Source organism: Amblyraja radiata, chromosome 4 (genome assembly GCF_010909765.2).
Source record: "Amblyraja radiata isolate CabotCenter1 chromosome 4, sAmbRad1.1.pri, whole genome shotgun sequence".
Lineage (NCBI taxonomy): Eukaryota > Metazoa > Chordata > Chondrichthyes > Rajiformes > Rajidae > Amblyraja > Amblyraja radiata.
In genome coordinates, this window is record NC_045959.1 from 10,862,841 (window position 1) to 10,883,987 (window position 21,147).

At 43.9% G+C, this 21,147-nt stretch overlaps 1 protein-coding gene across 4 annotated transcripts in view; it reads right to left on the minus strand.

Moving 5' to 3' along the window:
- The window catches only part of snx31 (sorting nexin 31), a 106,772-nt gene that overhangs the window by 85,240 nt on the left and 385 nt on the right, over positions 1–21,147 (minus strand). For all 4 annotated transcript variants that reach the window (XM_033018945.1, XM_033018946.1, XM_033018944.1 and 1 more), the window contains exon 2: positions 21,003–21,077. In XM_033018945.1, the coding sequence (XP_032874836.1) occupies positions 21,003–21,077 (75 nt within the window). The remainder of the gene's footprint in view (positions 1–21,002; positions 21,078–21,147) is intronic.

The following is a 21,147-nucleotide window of genomic DNA, read 5'->3' on the forward strand; positions in this document are numbered from 1 at the left end:
ATTGTAAACTACAAGTTTTTGCTCTTCAAACTACACATGACATGCCTTTCTGCCCACTACTTTCCCATTGAGAATTAAGGGACTGAAGTTTAGGGGTAACATGAGGGGGAACTTCTTTATTCAGAGTGGTGGCTGTGTGGAATGAGCTTCCAGTGAAGGTGGTGGAGGCAGGTTCGTTTTTATCATTTAAAAATAAATTGGATGGTTATATGGACGGGAAAGGAATGGAGGGTTATAGTCTGAGCGCAGGTAGATGGGACTAGGGGAGAATACGTGTTCGGCACGGACTAGAAGGGTCGAGATGGCCTGTTTCCGTGCTGTAATTGTTATGTGGTTATATGGTTATTAACAATGTCCTGTAGATCATCACATTTGGAGTAGTCCAAATTCGGATAATCTCTGCGAATGCTGTCTAAATCAGTCTCTTTTGCTGGGCATTTGGATTTTGACAATTTTGTATTTCTTCTCCGGAGGCATCTGTTTTAAAATGTAAAGGAAAAAAAACACTGAACAGCATTAGTAGAAACAAGTTATTATTTGCAGTTTTAGAAAAAAGATAGAAATCATAAAGTTAAACGCTAAAACAGATAGTAAATACCCAACAAAAAATTCAGATTCATCAGTTTCATCAAATCAATCAATTCATCTAATCAATTAAATTCATCTAAATTCAATTACTAGATATAAACATCTATCCATTTCTTAAAGGCTAAATTTTTTAAATAGCCTACGTTTCCAAAAAACAAACTAATCCCATTCACACAAGAATTCACAATATACCATGATTTTTAAATCTCACTGTCATGAACTTATATGCCAAATGGAAGGAATTTAATGTTTAGAAACATAGAAACATAGAAATTAGGTGCAGGAGTAGGCCATTCAGCCCTTCGAGCCTGCACCGCCATTCAATATGATCATGGCTGATCATCCAACTCAGTATCCCGTACCTGCCTTCTCTCCATACCCTCTGATCCCCTTAGCCACAAGGGCCACATCTAACTCCCTCTTAAATATAGCCAATGAACTGGCCTCGACTACCCTCTGTGGCAGAGAGTTCCAGAGATTCACCACTCTCTGTGTGAAAAAAGTTCTTCTCATCTCGGTTTTAAAGGATTTCCCCCTTATCCTTAAGCTGTGACCCCTTGTCCTGGACTTCCCCAACATCGGGAGCAATCTTCCTGCATCTAGCCTGTCCAACCCCTTAAGAATTTTATAAGTTTCTATAAGATCCCCTCTCAATCTCCTAAATTCTAGAGAGTATAAACCAAGTCTATCCTGTCTTTCTTCATAAGACAGTCCTGACATCCCAGGAATCAGTCTGGTGAACCTTCTCTGCACTCCCTCTATGGCAATAATGTCCTTCCTCAGATTTGGAGACCAAAACTGCACGCAATACTCCAGGTGTGGTCTCACCAAGACCCTGTACAACTGCAATAGAACCTCCCTGCTCCTATACTCAAATCCTTTTGCTATGAAAGCTAACATACCATTCGCTTTCTTCACTGCCTGCTGCACCTGCATGCCTACTTTCAATGACTGGTGTACCATGACACCCAGGTCTCGCTGCATCTCCCCTTTTCCTAGTCGGCCACCATTTAGATAATAGTCTGCTTTCCTGTTTTTGCCACCAAAATGGATAACCTCACATTTATCCACATTATACTGCATCTGCCAAACATTTGCCCACTCACCCAGCCTATCCAAGTCACCTTGCAGTCTCCTAGCATCCTCCTCACAGCTAACACTGCCCCCCAGCTTAGTGTCATCCGCAAACTTGGAGATATTGCCTTCAATTCCCTCATCCAGATCATTAATATTCATCCAGATCATACTCAAATATGCAGGACAATTCGATAGAACAACAACGCCCGTGGATTTATTGTAAAGGCACAGTGCATAAAAGGAAGTAATTTAAGGCTGCAGTTCCTTCTTACACAAAAAAAACTGCTGATGGAACTCAACGTCGTCTGTGGAAAAAAATGTGCTTTGGTCAAGATTCTAGCATCTGCAATCTCTTGTGTCTCCACAAGCAAAACTTTGACTTTTGTTATATTCCCGGATGTCAGAATGAATAACAACTTACACGCAGGTTGCCTGGATCATGAGAGAGAGTTTTATTACCCAACATTCCCTGCTTATATACAACACCAACTCATTAACATATACATGAATATGAATGAATACATTACACTGCTCTTTTTTTTACGTATTAAATCTAAGTAGTTACAATTTTGTTGTTGTGATACTTGATTTAAACATTTGCCCACTCACCCAGCCTATCCAAGTCACCTTGCAGTCTCCTAGCATCCTCCTCACAGCTAACACTGCCCCCCAGCTTAGTGTCATCCGCAAACCTGGAGATGTTGCCTTCAATTCCCTATCCAGATCATTAATATATATTGTAAATAGCTGGGGTCCCAGCACTGAGCCTTGAGGTACCCCACTAGTCACTGCCTGCCATTGTGAAAAGGACCCGTTTACTCCTACTCTTTGCTTCCTGTTTGCCAGCCAGTTCTCTATCCACATCAATACTGAACCCCCAATGCCGTGTGCTTTAAGTTTGTATAACTAATCTCTTATGTGGGACCTTGTCGAAAGCCTTCTGGAAGTCCAGATACACCACATCCACTGGTTCTCCCCTATCCACGCTACTAGTTACATCCTCGAAAAATTCTATAAGATTCGTCAGACATGATTTACCTTTTGTAAATCCATGCTGACTTTGTCCAATGATTTCACCACTTTCCAAATGTGCTGCTATCCCATCTTTAATAACTGACTCTAGCAGTTATCTAGCAGACTCTAGCATGTTTAATTCCCTTAAATTAATCTAGAAACATCCATGCACAATATAATCAAAATTATTATTTTTTGCACAGTACATGTGACTAAAACGGTATATAGCATAAAAATATTGATTATGGATAGACAATTACACAAAACACAGACGATTCATGACATGATTGTCCAAAAAAATGAGAATTTTAATCATCTTGCGTGGGAGTTTCTTGAATGCGATCGATTGGAACGTTGCCATTGCGGTGAATTTTAACCCCATATCGGCAGGCAAAGACATGGCCGAATCGTCTGCGGACTAAATAACATTTTTGCGTCGTAAAATTAGACTAAAGCCACCCCAAGAAGCAAGATTATGTGTGAAAATGACTTACCCTTTATTTTGTCCTGATATTACGATCCATCACATTGAAGGTGTTAAGGGCATTAGAAGTCGCTTTTTACTTTAATCCGAATATTAAATTGTCCAGTGATTTTTTTTTTTTTTTTAAACGGCGAACGGAAGTCCGATCGATTTTTCTTCATCGACTAGCAGCCCGAGGAAATCCCTCTCCGACAAGCGATACAAACCTGCATTTTAATCCCCCCCCCACCCCCCCCCCCAAAGGTGCCGGAGTAGCACACACAGCCCGTGGCAGATCTGCAGCGCCGCTGAAGGTAGGTTTTGTAACATCGCTACATCTAGGGATCATTTTAAGGTAGAGATTGATAGATTCTTGATTTGTACGGTGTCAGTGGTTATGGGGAGAAGGCATGAGAATGGGGTTAGGAGGGAGAGATACTGTAGGTGATTGAATGGGGGAGTTGACTTAATAGGCCGAATGGCTTAATTCTGCCCTTATCACTTATGATCTTAACATGTTCCCCAACACCAACACCAGTTCAATTCCCTTCTTTATCTCCACCATATAAGATCAAGAGGTTCTTTCATTTTCTCCCCTCATAAAATGAAAATGTGATTGCTACGTCCCCAAACATATACAGGCCCATCTAAGCAAACCTTTGAAAATCTCAAAATATGATACTCAAAATATGATTAAAGTCTTTCTCCCCGGCCCTCACCGCATATTTTCCACTTCCTAAAAGTGCTGCCTTATTCCAAGTCATGGTGGTACAAAGCAAGTCTAATGTGCCATATCTCCAGTGATGGTGTTCCCATAGTAATCTCCTGTCTGAATACGAATCCAGGGACCCCAGGCTGGCAATACCTGGAACTTGTGAATTTTATGTAGTGAGTGGAGGCAATACCCAAGCACAAGCCTAGGAAATCTCTTTGAGCACAGGGTCCAGCTAGTCCTGTAAGCATCCATAGATGTCCACTTTCCAATGGGACGATGACAAGAAAGTGAAATTCATATAACGGCCTGTCCCACGGGCGACATTTGCGGGTCATTTACGCGACAGCCTAAAAATAGGTTGGCGCGCGTGATGCTTGCAGAGGCGTGGTGACGCGAGGTGCTTCCCTGTCGTCCCAAGATTTTGGAATGTTCAAAATCCTGGGGCGACATTTGGGGGTCTCATCATGTCGTGCGTCCTGTCACACGCTGACGTACGCTGTCCTGTGGGTGACGACCGGTTAGGGTTAGGGTTAGAGTTAGGGATCACAGATGGGCTGTAAAATATTCTTCCTACAATGCATGGATTTGAAACATTAATATATTAAAATTAATACAATAAAATCAATTTGTTCCGTTTTATTTATAGATGTATTGGTCCACTTCCAGATCCGATCGCCGTCTCTTTTCACAGGGATGGATTCAGTGAGTGTAGACCGAACTCCCCTCTCCCCCTCTCCCGCCCCCATTCCTCCTTCTCCACTCCCCCCTACCCTTCTCCACCTCCCCTCTTCCCCCCCTTCTTCCATTCCTCCCTTCTCCCCGCTCCAATCTTCTCCCCCTTATCCACTACCCACTCCCCTCACATCCCCCTCTCCACCTCCCCCCCCTCCACTTTTCCCGACGCCACCCCATTATGGACCCAGCCTGCGACCAGCGATCCCCCGCTTTGAAGGTCGAAGACAGTCGCTGAAAGGTCACGGCAGTGGGACAGGCCCTTTAGGGGTTGGGTTTCCTCCCGCACTCCAAAGGCGCACAGATTTGTATAAATTGTCCCTAGCGTGTGTGGGGTAGTGTGCGGGGGATCGCTGGTCGCAGGCTGGGTCCGCAAATGGGGAGGGGGGGGGCGGGGAAAGTGGGAGGGGGGGGTGGAGAATGGGATAAGGGAGGGAGATGGGGAGAACGGGATGTGAAAGGGGAGGGGGTAGTGGATAAGGGGGAGAAGAGTGGAGCGGGGAGAAGGGAGGAAGAGGGGGGAAGGGTAGGGGGGAGTGGAGAGGGGGAAGGGAAGAAGGGGAGGGGAGAGGAGAGGGGAGAAAGGTAGGGGGAAGAGGGGAGAGGCAAGTTTAGTCTACACTCACTGAATCCATCCCTGATGTTCAGATCTGGAAACAGCCCAATACATCTATAAATAAAACAGAACAACTCAGACATCTTTTCATTTGCACAATTGAAGGAAGAATATTTCACAGCCTCAACCCTAACCGTCCGTCACCCGTAAGACAGCCTACGTCAGCGTGCATGTACGGATTTACGGGCAGTCATTTCTGCCCATTCATTTAAATGGAACCACTGTACTTGCGACAAGTCTAACTAGATCACCAGGCAGTTTGAAACAACTGAAACGCCTGCTCTGCCACTTTGGACTCCATAGTTGGTGTAACACAAGAGCAGCCCACAGCACTGAGAGAATAGAAGATGCCCAAGTCAATTCTAGTTCTAGCTTTTAGGTCTCACCCAAAGAAATACGAATAATTCTGACGGCAGCACTAGCACAACGGCAGACAATCTGCCTCACTGTGTTATTATAATTTGATGCAGAGATGTGGGAAAGAGCTTGAATGGAATATTAACCTCAGACAAATGGCCCCGTTCCGTGCTATAAGTAAATATTTTTGGAAGTACAGGTGCACAACCTTTTATCCGAAGATCCAAATAACGAAAACCTCCGAATAGCGGACATTTTTTCGGTCCTTGAAGAAAGGTCCTTGAAAACGTTCACCGAGGGCGGCCCGCAGAGGTGACAGCGGAACCTCCGGTCGGTCCTCGAAGAAAGGGGAACTAAATCCCCATTCATAAAAGAGAAGGTGAGGGTATATTGCGCAGGAGGGTTAATAATTGACAATATGCTGCTGCCTGCCCGCTGAGTTAAAAAGTTCCCACGGTCATGATACACAGTGTATCGTGAGTCTTGCGTGGGAACTTTTTAACTCAGCGGGCAGGCAGCAGCAGATTGTCGCTCCTTTCAGTTTCACCCCACCTACACCCCTCTGCTTCCCGGCCATGTGTGTGACCCCTTCCCTCCCCTCTCCAGCTCCCCGCCCATTTATTCTGCAAGAAAAAACTACATTGAAGACTCAAACTCGCGACCGAGTAACTGCCGGGATCGAGGCGCAAACTCGCGACCTTGCGGATATGTGCGGAGCACTCTACCACTGAGCCAGCCATTAATATCTACGCAAAAAAATTCCATTCCGAAGGCCGACAAATTCCGAATTACGAAAAGTGTCAGGTCCCAAGGCTTTCGGATAAAAGGTTGTGCACCTGTACTATGGAAAAGACTACTCCAAAATCAAATATAAAATTTAACAAAAAGTACAAAAAAATGCTGGAAACTCAACGGGTCAGGCAGCATCTGTGGAAAAGTCAATATGCATTAGAATCAGTGTTTGAGAAGGAACTGCAGATGCTGGAAAATCGATGGTACACAAAAATGCTGGAGAAACTCAGCGGGTGCAGCAGCATCTATGGAGCAAAGGAAATAGGCAACGTTTCGGGCCGAAACGTTGCCTATTTCCTTCGCTCCATAGATGCTGCTGCACCCGCTGAGTTTCTCCAGCATTTGTGTGCACCATGCATTAGAATCAGCTGGCTATCTTGGCTTTAATTGCCTAAATGTGGACACAAACTGGATAAGACCCATGAACAAAGACAATCATAAGTACACCACTTTTCTTACAGGGCAACAGGGCAATGACTTCAACATCAACAACATATACAGGTTGATCCTGTATCGAGACTGACTTTGGTGCCTTCCCACACAGTGGGAAACTTTGATTCTGCTGTGTGGGGATGTTTTATGTCAAATTCTATAGTGTGTTGTGTCCTTTATTTTTTATTGTGCGGCTGTATGGGAATTACATTTCACTGTGTCATCTGGTACATGTGACAATTAAATGTATCTTGAATCTTGAATCACCTGAATTAGAAGTCTATGGTTTCGTGTCCCATTCCAAAGCCTCGAGCACAAAATCTAGGTTTACATTCCCAGTACTATACTCTTGATAGAGCTACACTCAGTTATTTACCGAAACTGCAGATGCATTTAATAAATCCTAGAGCATTATATTACGGAGGGGTGGCAGGGAGAGATAAAGATCTTCCTGCCACGTTGAACAATACTGTTCTTATTCCTCAGTCAAAGCTATTTACAGATTACTTATGATTGTATGGTTCTACATCGGTGAGACCAAGCGTAGGCTTGGCGATCGCTTCGCCTAACACCTCCGCTCGGTTCGCATTAACCTACCTGATCTCCCGGTGACTCAGCACTTCAACTCCCCCTCCCATTCCGAATCCGACCTTTCTGTCCTGGGCCTCCTCCATGGCCAGAGTGAGGACCTCCGCAAATTGGAGGAGCAGCACCTCACATTTCATTTGAGCAGTTTACACCCCAGCGGTATGAACATTGACTTCTCTAATTTCTGGTAGTCCCTGCTTTCTCCTCCCCTTCTCAGCTCTCCCTCCGCCCACTGTCTCCACCTCTTCCTTTCTTCCCCCCCCCCCCCCGCCCCCCACATCAGTCTGAAGAAGGGTCTCGACCCGAAACGTTGCCTATTTCCTTCGCTCCATAGATGCTGCCTCATCCGCTGAGTTTCTCCAGCATTTGTGTCTACTATAGATTACTTAGGTTTGTTTCTCAATGTTACAAAGATACACAGCACAGAGAAAGGCTTGAAGATAGACACAAAATGCTAGAGTCACTCAGCGGGACAGGCAGATTCTCTGGAGAGAAGGAATGGGTGACATTTCGCATCCAAACCCTAGTCTGGGGAGAAGGAAACGAGGGATGTGGACAATTACGTCGAGATAAAAAAAACAATGAATGAAAGATATGCAAAAAAGTAACAATGATAAAGGGAACAGGCCATTGTTAGCTGTATGCTAAGTGAGAACGGGAACCTGGTGAGACTTGGGTGGGAGAGGGATGGAGGGGAGAGGGAGTGCAGGGATTACGTAGTTAGAGAGATCATACTACTGGGTTGCAAGTTGCCCAAGCAAAATATGATATGCTGCTCCTCCAATTTGCAATTAGCCACATACTGACAATGGAGGAGGCCTAGGACAGAAAGGTCAGTGCGGGAAATGGGAAGGGAATTAAAGTGTTTGGCAACTGGGATAACTGGTAGGTCGAGGCGGACTGAGCGAAGGTGTTCAGAGAAACTAACAATGGCCCGTTTCAATTATTATCATTACTTTTTTGCATTTCTTTCATTCAATTGTTCTATATCTCTCATTTCCCTTTCCCCCAACTAGTCTGAAGAAGGGTCTTGACCCAAAACTTCACCCATTCCTTCTCTCCAGAGATGCTGCCTGTCCCACTGAGTTACTCCAGCATTGTGTGTGTCTACCTTCAGTTTAAACCAGCATCTGCAGTTCCTCTCGAAACAGAAAAGTGCCCTTTGGCCCACCGAGTCAGCAGCCATCACAAACCACCCATTTACACTAATCCTACATTAATCACATGTTTCATATCAATTCCCCCAAGTTCTATCACTTCCCTACATACCAATAAAACAAAGAGATGCAAACAAGAGGCTGCAGGTGCTGAAAACTTGAGCAAAAATCATAGTACTGGAGTAACTCAGCACTTGAGCAGCATCTGTGTGGAGGCATTTGGGTCATGACCTTTCTTCAGAGTTATTAAAGGCCCCAACTCAAACCATTGACTGCCTACCTCCCTTTACAAATGCTGCCCAAACTGTTTAATTCCTCCAGCACTTTGCTTAATGCAACTAATAAAACAGGTTAAGGTTGAACTAATGTAAAATTGGGTGTTTGATGGTCCACAGAGAATTGGTGGGCCTGATTTGGTTCAACTCTTAATGTGGAAATAAATTGGAGCTAGTAATACTTACATTCACCATAAAATTACGTGTCACAATCCTGCCCTTCCCACATCTATCTCTTGGCCAAGAGCCACAAACTGGACTGTCCTGAGAGACCTATTGTTTCTGCCTCCTCTTCCCCACTGAAGCCACCTCCTCATCATAGAAACATAGAAGATAGGTGCAGGAGGAGGCCATTTGGCCCTTTGAGCCAGCACCGTCATTCATCGTGATCATGGCTGATCATCCTTCGACTCTGTCCTGTCTCCCATCAACCAATCACTCTCCACCTATATCCAGGACATCTTGCATGCCTTCCAACATTTTTACAATGCTAACTCGCATTGGGAACCCATTCATTCTATCAACCTGACCATCTTCAAGCCCACTCAAATTTACTTGGACTATTTTTGACACTTCTCTCCCTTTTCTAGACATCCGTCTCCATTAACTGTGGTTGGAGCTTTCTCTCACCTTTCCTCCATTTCCTAAACATCTGCTCATGTAGCCTCCCTCACTCCAAACAAAACAGTGTGGTTTCCTTTTCCTTATCTTTCACACTACTAGTCTGCACCTCCATCAAGTGATGCTTTGTCAATTCCACAACCTGCAATCTTCCACTCCCCGCCTCTTTCCACCTTCCACAGGAAACACTACATCTGTGATTCCCTCCCCACCCATCCCGTTCTGCCACTTTCCCCTGTAGGAGATGCAACATTTGTTATTACACCTTCTCCCACATCACTCCACAGGGACCCAAACAGTCCTTCCAGGTGAGGCAAAGATTCACGTGCACTTCCTCCATCCACCTGTTGCATTCGCTGCTCCTGATGTGGCCTCCTCTACATGTGCAAGCAAGGTGACCAATTTGCAAAGCCTGTCTGTATGACCTTCCCAAACTCCTAGTTGAATGCCATTTCACTCCCTTTCCCAACTATCCTCCACTGCCAGTGAGAGACCCTAGCCAAATTCAATATCTCTCCCCTCTCCTTAACCCCCCCCCCCCCCCCCCCCCCAGGCCTCTGCTTGAGAGTTAGATAGAGCTCTAGGGGTTAGTGGAGTCAAGGGATATGGGGAGAAGGCAGGCACGGGTTATTGAAAGGGGACGATCAGCCATGATCACAATGAATGGCGGTGCTGGCTCGAAGGGCCGAATGGCCTCCTCCTGCACCTATTTTCTATGTTTCTATCACCCAGAGTTGCACCATCAGTTTGTTTTTTCACCTATCATCCTTATAGAACAAGGAAGCATTCTTATGAAAACGAAACAATGCTACATTTGTACACTCATAACCCTGCCCTGAAACTATGATATATAAAGTTATCATGTGCATTTCAACATCCACCTGAACTTGAAATAAGAGATCTCCTCAATTCAGCATGCCGACATTTGGCAAAACATTGATACAAGCTCCAGAGCAGCATCTGGTTAAGTACAGAGCTCTTTCATTGACAGAAAGTTGCAGCTGTTAAGAGCTATATAATGCAAAGATAAAATGTAATGAGCACTGAAATCGGAGTGTGTTGGAATGTACATCAGATATTGGCATTTTCCCTCCAGAAAGAATCAGGAATTTAAAAAACTACCTGCATACAAGTCAGTATGGACCTATGAAGGGGCAATCATGCTTGACAAATCTCCTGGATTTTTTTGAGGATGTACCAAGTAAAATGGACAAGGGAGAGCCAGTGGATGTGGTGTTTCTGGACTTTCAGAAAGCCTTCGATAAGGTCCCACACAGATTAATAGGCAAAATTAGAGCACATGGTATTGGGGAAAGGGTACTGACAGGGATAGAAAATTGGTTGGCAGATAGGAAACAACGAGTAGGGATTAACGGGTCCCTTTCAGAATGGCAGGCAGTGACTAGTGGGGTACCGCAAAGCTTGGTGCTGGGACCGCAGCTATTTACAATATATATTAATGATTTAGATGAAGGAATTAAAAGTAAAATTAGCAAATTTGCAGATGACACAAAGCTGGGTGGCAGTGTGAACTGTGAAGAGGATGCTATGAGGATGCACGGTGATTTGGACAGGTTGGGTGAGTTGGGCGAGGGGAAGTACAACGAGACCTGGGTATCCTTGTACATCAGTCAATGAAAGTAAGCATGCAGGTACAACAGGCAGTGAAGAAAGCGAATGGCATGTTGGCCTTCATAATGAGAGGAGTTGAGTATTGGTCCTTCTGCAATTGTACTGGGCCCTGGTGAGACCACATCTGGAGTATTATGTGCAGTTTTGGTCTCCTATTGTGAGGAAAGACATTCTTGCTATTGATGGAGTGCAGCAAAGGTTCACAAGGTTAATTCCCAGGCTGGCTAGATTGTCATATGATGAAAGAATGGAACCACTGGGCTTTTATTCACTGGAATTTATAAGGATGAGAGGGTATCTTATAGAAACATTTAAAATTATTAAGGGATTGGACACGCTAGATGCAAGAAATCTTGTTCCCGATGTTGGGGGAGTCCAAAACCAGGGGCCCCAGTTTAAGAATAAGTGGTAGGCCATTTAGAACAGATGAGTAAAAACCTTTTCAGAGAGTTTTGAATTTCAAGTTCAAGTTCAAGTGAGTTTATTGTCATGTGTCCCTGTACAGGACAATGAAATTCTTGCTTTGCTTAAGCACACAGAAAATAGTAGGCATTTACTACAAAATAGATAAATGTGTCCATATACCATGATATAAATATATACACACATGAATAAATAAACTGGTAAAGTGCAAATAACAGAAAGTGGTTATTAATAATCAGAGTTTTGTCCGAGCCAGGTTTAATAGCCTGATGGCTGTGGGGAAGTAGCTATTCCTGAACCTGGACGTTGCAGTCTTCAGGCTCCTGTACCTTCTACCTGAAGGTAGCAGGGAGATGAGTGTGTGGCCAGGATGGTGTGGGTCTTTGATGATACTGCCAGCCTTTTTGAGGCAGCGACTACGATAAATCCCCTCGATGGAAGGAAGGTCAGAGCTGATGGACTGGGCAGTGTTTACTACTTTTTGTAGTCTTTTCCTCTACAGGGCGCTCAAATTGCCGAACCAAGCCACGATGCAACCGGTCAGCATGCTCTCGATTTGTGGATACAATGATACAATTTGTTTGTTGTCATTTGAACCTCATTGAGGTTCAAACTAAATTTTGTTTCTGCAGTCATACACACAAGAAAAAAACCCAAGACACAACACAATTTACACAAACATCCATCACAGTGAATCTCCTCCTCACTGTGATGGAAGGCAAAGTCTTATCTCTCCACTGCACTCCCCATTCTCCTCCCGATGTCAGTCAAAGCCCCCGGCAGGCGATTGTAAGTGTCCCGCGGCCATTAAAGCGGCGCCGGGCGATGCAAGGCCACGCTTCGGGTCTTGGTGTTGGAGCCCCCGGCGGGCGCTAGCAAGTCCCGCGGCCATTTAAAGCCGCACCGGGCGATGATGTAAGGCCCCGCTCCAGGTCATCCTCAACCCCGCAACTCGGGCGGGAGAAGTCGCCATTGCGGAACTCCCGATAAGCGGTCTCCCACCAGGGACCCGTGAGCTCCCGATGTTACCGTCCACCGAGCTGGCGGCTGGAGTCTCCGAATCTCTGGGGTCGGGCCGCAGCAGCGCGCCACCACAGCTCCTCCCGCTCCGATCTCGGCCAGCTCCATGATGGTAAGTAGGTCCGTGACTGGAGCTCCCAGGTCGTTCCGTTTGGAGGCCGCTCCACGGTGCTAGGCCCCAACGACAACGGAGACCCGACAGGGAATAGGTCGGGTCCTCCGTACGGGGAAAATATTTTAAAAGCTTCCCCACTCCTCCACCCCCCCCCCCCCCCCCCCCCACACAGACCCAGTTAAAAAAAACACTATAAACTACACTCAAACGGGACAAAAAATTAAAAAAGACAGACGGACTGCTGAGGCTGCTGCGACCCAGTACTTCTCTGCCTCAGTAGGCTGTGGAGGCATATTCACTGGAGGCATTCAAAAGATAATTCGATAGAGCTATTAGCTCTATGGTGCGGAATCAAGAGGTGTGGCAGAGCTGCCAAGTTTTGTCAGAGCACTTCAGTATTCTAGCATTTTTTTTAAATGTGCGGTCACATCCATGTAAGAGTACAAGAATGCAGAACTTGTTTATTGTATATTTGTAATACAGTTTATTGTGTATTATATGTCATAGCTGCTTTCCTCTCTCTCTCTCTCTGTTGGTTGCAGACATAGTCTGCTTCAGTAAGGGAAGCTGGTTGGTGATTGGTCGCGATGCCCCTCGGAGACTGCACCTAATTGGCCGCCGAGTGATGAGCACATTATGTGGCCCTTGGAGACAGCGGCTGATTGGACGGGAGGAGACCGATTTGTCGATTGGACGGGAATTTTAAGGGAAGCTGGTCGGTGATTGGACGCAACCCCCTTAGAGACAGCGGTTGATTGGCCGCCAAATAATCGGGCACAAAAAATTGACAAATAGGAAAAGAATAAAATCGGAAATTTCAATTTAAATCGGAAGAATATCATGCCTGATCAACAGTTCCTTCCTATTGAAGAAGAACCCTGGCCCAAAACAACTCCTAATCTATTCCCTCCACAGATGCCGCCTAGCATGCTGAGTTCCTCCAGCACTCTATGTTTTTTTATTTAACTCTGAAATTGAAGATAGACACAAAAAGCTGGACTAACTCAGTGGCACAGGCAGCAACTCTGGAGAGAAGGAATGGGTGACGTTTCGGGTCGAGATTCTTCTTCGGACTGAACTGAACTCTCATCGGTGAGAGTACTTGTGATTCTCTGAAGAAGGGTCTCGACCCGAAACGCCACCCACTCCCTGGGGAGAAGGCAGGAACAGGGTAGTGATTGTGGATGATCAGACATGATCACATTGAATGGTGGTGCTGGCTCGAAGGGCCAAGTGGCCTACTCCTGCACCTATTGTCTATTCATTGTAGTAAATTTATTAATGCCCAAACAAGCATTAGCTAAAGATGGCTGCAATACAGGCCTGGCAGAGTATCACCAGAGAAGATACCCAGCAACTGGTGATGTCCGGATTGTGGAGTACAGAGGCAAATAAATAAATTATAGGTCTTTGTCACAAATATTATGGAAGGCGCTGTACCTAAAGGAAGTGGAAATGAATTGGATTTAACACTATATTATTCATTTCTGAGGCTCAGATAAAATGCACAAGTATGTCTTCAATACTCCTCTGTCTTTTTAAACAAACCATTGTTCAAAAATAAGCCTTCCAGTAAAATGCTGCCCATATTCAATCAAACCAATCAATATAGGTGCTGCCACATTTGTCACCTCTTTCAGAAAAATACAAAATCTGCAGATGTCAGAAACTAGAGATAAAACCAGAGATGAAAACAGAAAATGTTTGATGCCACTGGATGTGTTCAGCATTTCCTGCTGCTATCTACTTCAGTACCACAGCAAGACTAATTTGCTAACATTTGCATTATTTTAAGGTGTAGTTTTCTTCCTTCAAATAATGCATTGTCACACAGGTGAAGCACAGAAAATACAGCATGGACACGGGAACTCAAAATAGCTCAAAAGGAAAATTGAATGCCACTTCCCCTGCCTTCATCAAATCAATCTTCACTGTTATACTGCGATAACAAGTTCCATTTAGATTGTGCCTTTTTTTTTTGCAACAAAGGTCCCAAGGCTCTTTTGCTATTAAACAAAACTTCAGAGTGAGGCTCACAGGAGTCATCACATCCATTAAACAAATGCTCAGTTGTGCAGGCTGTATTGAAAGGAGTGCCCCAAAAAGGGTACTTCGTAAAGTTGAGGTGAGAATGCTATAGTTTTGAGCCTTGACGATTAAGGCAGCTGCCAAAGGTGCGACAAATAACATACGGGTTTTGCAAGGGACCCAAATTGAAAAGTATGCAGCTGGATAAAGTCACAAAAATAGAAAGAGGATAGACCTTGGCAGAACTTTGAAAACAAAATTTCATCTATTCAACTTTGCAGGATCATTGGTACTTTAGCGTTTGTTTTTCTGCTTGAGAAACATTGAATATTGCATTTCATAAATTGTTTAATTTAAATTTCACTTCTCAACTCTTTTTCTAGAAGAATTGAAAGCATCAATAAACATGCAGTTGGGAACTGCATCAGGAACACGAGAATCCACAGCACTCTACTTACTTATAAGTTTAAAGAGATTTGGCATGTCAGCAAACCTGCTAACCATCTTCTACAGATGCACTGTGGAAAGTATCCTGGCATGGTCCATCATGGACTGGTATGGCAATTTCAAAGCATAGGAATGTAAAAGGCTGCAGAGAATAGTGGACTAAGCCCTGTCCACCATGGGCACAATCATCCCCACCATGGAAAGCATCTGCATGAGGAGCTCCTTCAAGAAAGCATTACCGACCCAGTGGCTGTTTCTATGCATTCTATACATAATCGGGGATTGTCATATCGGGGATTGGCAATAATCTTACTGATCAGTATGCAAAAAAAGAATTTCACTGTACCTTGGTATAGTATCATGCCTGGGAGCGTAGCTTTCCTCATACAATTCTATGGGAAAGAGTTGTGTAGGTGAGTAAAACACACAGCAATAGTTGGGTAGACCACCCACACCCCCTGCCGCTAGTGGTGTTGGGCACACTTTCAAGTAGAGAGCCCCAGCCTTGGTCCATGTCACGGACGGTGCCAGGTGATCAAGAACAGGTACATCCTGCGGTGTGCTGTGCACTCGGGGTTTGTGAGTGTGTATGGGATACGCGAGTGTATGTGCCATATTTAATAGTGTAATAAAATAACTAGTGAATCAAACTCTGTTGTCTGAATCCGGTGATTTGTTGAACACAACATGTGCAATAATGAAGAACATAGACACAAACTACTGGAGTAATTTAGTGGGACAGGCATCATCTCTGGAGAGAAGGAATGGGTGATGCTTTGGGTCAGGACCCTTCGTCAGACTGATAATAAAGAACCATTGATGTATCATAAAGGACCCCCACCATCCAGGCCATGGTCTCTCCTTACTGCTGCCGTTGGGTAAGAGGCGCAGGAGTCTGAAGTCACAAACCACCAGGCTCAGGAACAGCTACTTTCCAAAAATCATCAGGCTCTTGAAACTATCTGCACAACCCTAATCCTACTTCAGTAACAGAACTCCATGGACCCGTTCTTGCACTACTGTTGAATTATGCTCTAAATGTTTGCACAAATATCTTGTTTTTTGTAGTCTTTCTTTTCACTATCGTGTAGAATTTGTGTAATTTATGTATATATATATTTTCAAGTGTTATCTATGTGCCAGTGATGCTGCTGCAAGCAAGATTTAGATTATGCCTGTATCTCACCCAGGGGCGGATCTACTATGAAACTATTGAAGCTTAAACTTCAGGGCCCCTAATCCCGGAGGGGCCCCAGACGCAACTTTAGTCAGGATATTCTTCCAATTTAAATCGGAATTCAGATTTTTTTGTTTTCCTAGAAATTAATCAGATTTTTCACCTCAACTAAACCCCTCGTCTCAACTTCACCTCACACTTAAACCTCAACTCTCTAAACCTCGCCTCGATTAAATCTCCCGCCTCACACCTAATCGCCGCCTCCACTAATCGTCGCCTCTCTCGCGTTCTTCCGTGGAGGGGCTGCGGCTGCCGCAGGTGGGGGGCGGGGCTTGGGCTCGACGTCAACACGCAAGCGTCCCTCAACTCCCACAGGCTCTCTCGGGCAATGCTCCTGCGCCGCTCTCGGCCCCGCCCCCCTGGTTGGGTACGTTCCGCTCACGTGAGGCGCCACCAACGGACGGTGGAGGGGGGCTATAAATAGCGGGAGCGGGAGGCGGCGATTAGTCGAGGAGCGGATTAGGTGTGAGGTGGAGTTTAGTCGTGAGGTGGGAGGTTTAGTTAAGTTGAGGTGGAGTTAAGGTGTGAGGTTTATTTGAGGGGCGAGGTTTAGTGAGGTACGGTTTAGTCGAGGCGAGGTTTAGGTGCGAGGAGAAGTTTGCTGGTGAGGTATCGTCGAGGCGAGGGGTTTAGTGAGGCAAGGGGATTAGTCGAGGTGTAGGTGAGGGTAGGTGAGGTGAGGAGAAGTGGGTGTCTCAGCTCAGGAAGGGAGACCGAGGTGCTGCTGAAGGAGACGAGACCACTGCCTTTTGTGGCAGAGAAGTCCACAAATTCACAACTCTGGGTGAAAAAAAATTCTCCTCATCTCAGTGCTAGGCAACGAGACATTTTAAGTAACATTTTTTGTAAAAAAATTTTTAGCTGTACGAGGCCATTTATTGAAACATAAGATTATTAAGGGTTTGGACACCCTAGTGGCAGGAAATGCTGGGAGAGTCCAGAACCACGGGCCACAGTTTAAGAATAAGGGGTCGTCCATTTAGAACGGAGATAAGGAAATACTTGGAGTTGTGAATCTGTGGAATTCTCTGCTGGAGGCTAATTCTCTGGAGGCTTTCAAGAGAGAGAGCGAGATAGAGCTCTTAAAGATGGCGGAGTCAAGGGATATGCGGAGAAGGCAGGAATGGAATACTGATTGTGGATGATCAACCATCAGCACTGTGAATGGCAGTGCAGGCTCGAAGGGCCAAATGACATACTCCTGCACCTATTGTCTATTTCATGAAATATATCTTTTGGGGGTTATTTTACTGCTTGTTTTAGGGAAATTCTAAGCTTCTGTTATGTAAACTACCAGCAGAAAGCTTGAGAATCACTTGGACCCCCTAGACCCCCGGCCAATACTTCCTACTGGAGGTGAATATCATGCTTAGTCCACATTGCTTAAAAATGTTGGGTCTACTGTATGAGAAGGGTTTTTTTTAAAAACCCATTAATAAGTGTGATTCAATACAAAATAAAGTAAAAATGAAAAGGTTTTTAAAGTATCATGTAAGCTAGCCGTAAATGAAAATACGTTCAAATTAAGGATGTTTTATTCTAAATATATTTAATATAAAATAATTATAGATAATTGAAAACACTATTAACATTCAAGACTGAAATTAAAATTTGTGGTGATCTGTCATGGAACAACCTCATTGAAGAAGATAACAGTGGTTACCCAGACCTCGTTGCTGGTTTCGATGGGGTCCCCATAACAGTTCAAGCTTCAGGGCACCAAAAATGTAGGTCCGCCACTGACCTCACCATATTTGCACATATGACAATAAATTTGACTTGATTTCATAATGGTCATTGCAATGGACAATTTCCTGTCCCTGAAATAAGTAGTTATATAACCATATAACAATTACAGCACGGAAACAGGCCATCTCGGCCCTACAAGTCCGTGCCGAACAATTATTTTCCCCTAGTCCCATCTACCTGCACTCAGACCATAACCCTCCATTCCTTTCCCATCCATATACCTATCCAATTTGTTTTTAAATGATAACATCTAACCTGCCTCCACCACTTCCACTGGAAGCTCATTCCACACAGCTACCACTCTCCGAGTAAAGAAATTCCCCCTCATGTTACCCCTAAACTTCTGAAGTCATGTCCTCTTGTTTGAATCTTCCCTACTCTCAATGGGAAAAGCTTGTCCATGTCAACTCTATCTATCCCTCTCATCATTTTAAAGACCTTTATCAAGTCCCCCCCTTAACCTTCTGCGCTCCAGAGAATAAAGACCTAACTTATTCAACCTTTCTCTGTAACTTAGTTGCTGAAACCCAGGCAACATTCTAGTAAATCTCCTCTGTACTCTCTCTATTTTGTTGACATCCTTCCTATAATTGGACGACCAAAACTGTACACCATACTCCAGAATTGGTCTCACCAATGCCTTGTACAATTTTAACATTACATCCCAACTTCTATACTCAATGCTCTGATTTATAAAGGCTAGCATACCAAAAGCTTTCTTTACCACCCTATCTACATGAGATTCCACCTTCAGGGAACTATGCACAGTTATTCCTAGATCCCTCTGTTCAACTGCATTCCTCAATTCGCTTTATCTCTTTAAAAAAGTGACAATTACTTGGCAATTAGTTATAGCAAACCTGCCCACAACATTCCAAGCTCTTTGAGTTAGTTTACTGTAAAATTCAATTGTTTTATTGTCACACTGTTGAACACATATAAATTTAGTTAGTGAAATGTGAATGTTCACATTCGAAAATTAACGGGCAACTAATGAAATAAAACTGTAGTTCAAGCTAGGGTGGGTGCAGAAAATATTGAGAAGGATGTTGTCAGGACCCTTGCTTGTTGGGTGTTTATGAAGGAACTGCAGATGCTGGAAAATCAAAGGTACACAAAAATGCTGGAGAAACTCAGCAGGTGAGGCAGCATCTAGGTAGCGAAGGAAATAGGCTGGGATTGTTTTCCTTGGACCAAAGGATGCTGAAAGGTCACCTTATAGAGATTTATAAAATCATGAAAGGCATAGGATAAACTGTCGGGTTTTTTTTTTACACACAGAGTCTAAAACTAAAGGGTATTAGTTCAAGTGAATGGAAAAAGATTTAGAAAATATTCTGAGGCAGGTTTTTCCATAGGTGGGTGTACAGAACAAGCTGACAGGGGAAGAGATAAAGAGATACAATAAATACTTAAACAGGTACATGTATAGTGGCAAACACAGACAAATGGGACTAGCTTGGTTGGCATGAACAAGTTGGCCTGCAGGATTTATTTTCATAACTCTGATTTACTGGGGGTACTTACAATTTCTTCGTACTGGAAATTTCTACTTCAGTACAATAATATGCAATTATTATTAACTGCAAGTTAGTTACAAAAGATTGTATCATTGCAAGATTATACAATATGGTACTGTAGCCAAGTTCTTATTTCCACAGTAAAATATCAAACTTATTCCATGAAAATGCCTTGAGTCATGCAACCTAGAACTAATATTGACTTATACATTCTGTGATCATCACAAAATCGTCCTTCAAATTACACTCACATCAAATACAAATTGAGCAATCGCAGACCGAAACTCTGCTGAGGTAAACACACTTTATTATCAGTGGGTGTCATATGTTATTTGATTATCAATACTGTTCATCATCAGTTATTCATGCATAGAGAATGTTTTAAATGTAACCTGCATTTAGACCATCCTATACAGACAACTAAAGCACTTCATCGACAATTAAAGCAAAGAAGATTAATGAGCGGTCTAACTGGACTGCCAATATTTATTTTGAGAACAAATAAAGTGAAGAGCCTCCCAGTGGTCAGAAGCCAGAGAGCAGAACTTCAGAGAACATAATCAGCAAACATGTCCGGATGTGGAGAACTTTTTAAATAACAATGCAACACGTTTTCATCTGGAATACAGAGGATGAAAACATTGTAGAAGCAATATTTTTTTTAAACAAATCAAAAAGCAAACTGCTGGTAGAACTCAGCAGGCTTTAAATTGGGAATTAGACAAAGGCTGAAAAAATAACTGCAGGGCGTTTGGAAAAGGGTAGCAGAACAGGATAGATAGGTCTTAATTTGTGCAGATGCAATATCAAGTAACGAGGTTCTTTACTATGTCATTCTAAATATCACTGCTGTAATGTAAGACAATGTCAAATCCCACAAGTGATAAAATAAGCAGATTAGCAATTTTCATAGGGCATAAATATTGATGGGTAGAGAGAGCAGAGAAGTCCCCCGCACTTCTTCAACTACTTACATTTTTGGGGGCAACAATGGAGATAAATAAATGCGAAAACTTAAAAGGTGCTGGAAATACTCAGCAGGTCAAGCAGCACTGGAGAAGGAACAGGTCAAGAATTCAGAACTTCTGTTTCTTGACACACGCCAGGGGGAATGAATGGGCAAGAGAAGAAAATCAGGGCTGCTGCAGTTTTTCTGCAGTGGTTTTTGTTACACAGCTTTCCTTAAGAGATGAAGCTACCAAACAAAATAAGCTACCTTCAGCCTTTCGGGTCAGGTCAACAGACACAAATCATCAGCTGGAAACATTAAAGTTTGCAAGAACAAAATTGAAACTCCTATCAATTCAATTTCTCCACAATACCACACCTTTCCCATGTGCTTTGGTTTGTGAGCATGTATAACAAATACCACCCACTGCCCCACCGCGACAATATGTGCCTTACCTTTTCATTCCATCTGTGCAGTTGGCTGTACCTCACTTTGCAGAATAGAAATCCCTCCAGATGAACAACGTACACCTGACACAAATCGGGGGAAGGGGGGAAGGAAATAAATATATTTTAACAGAGTAATTGAAACAGTAAGTGT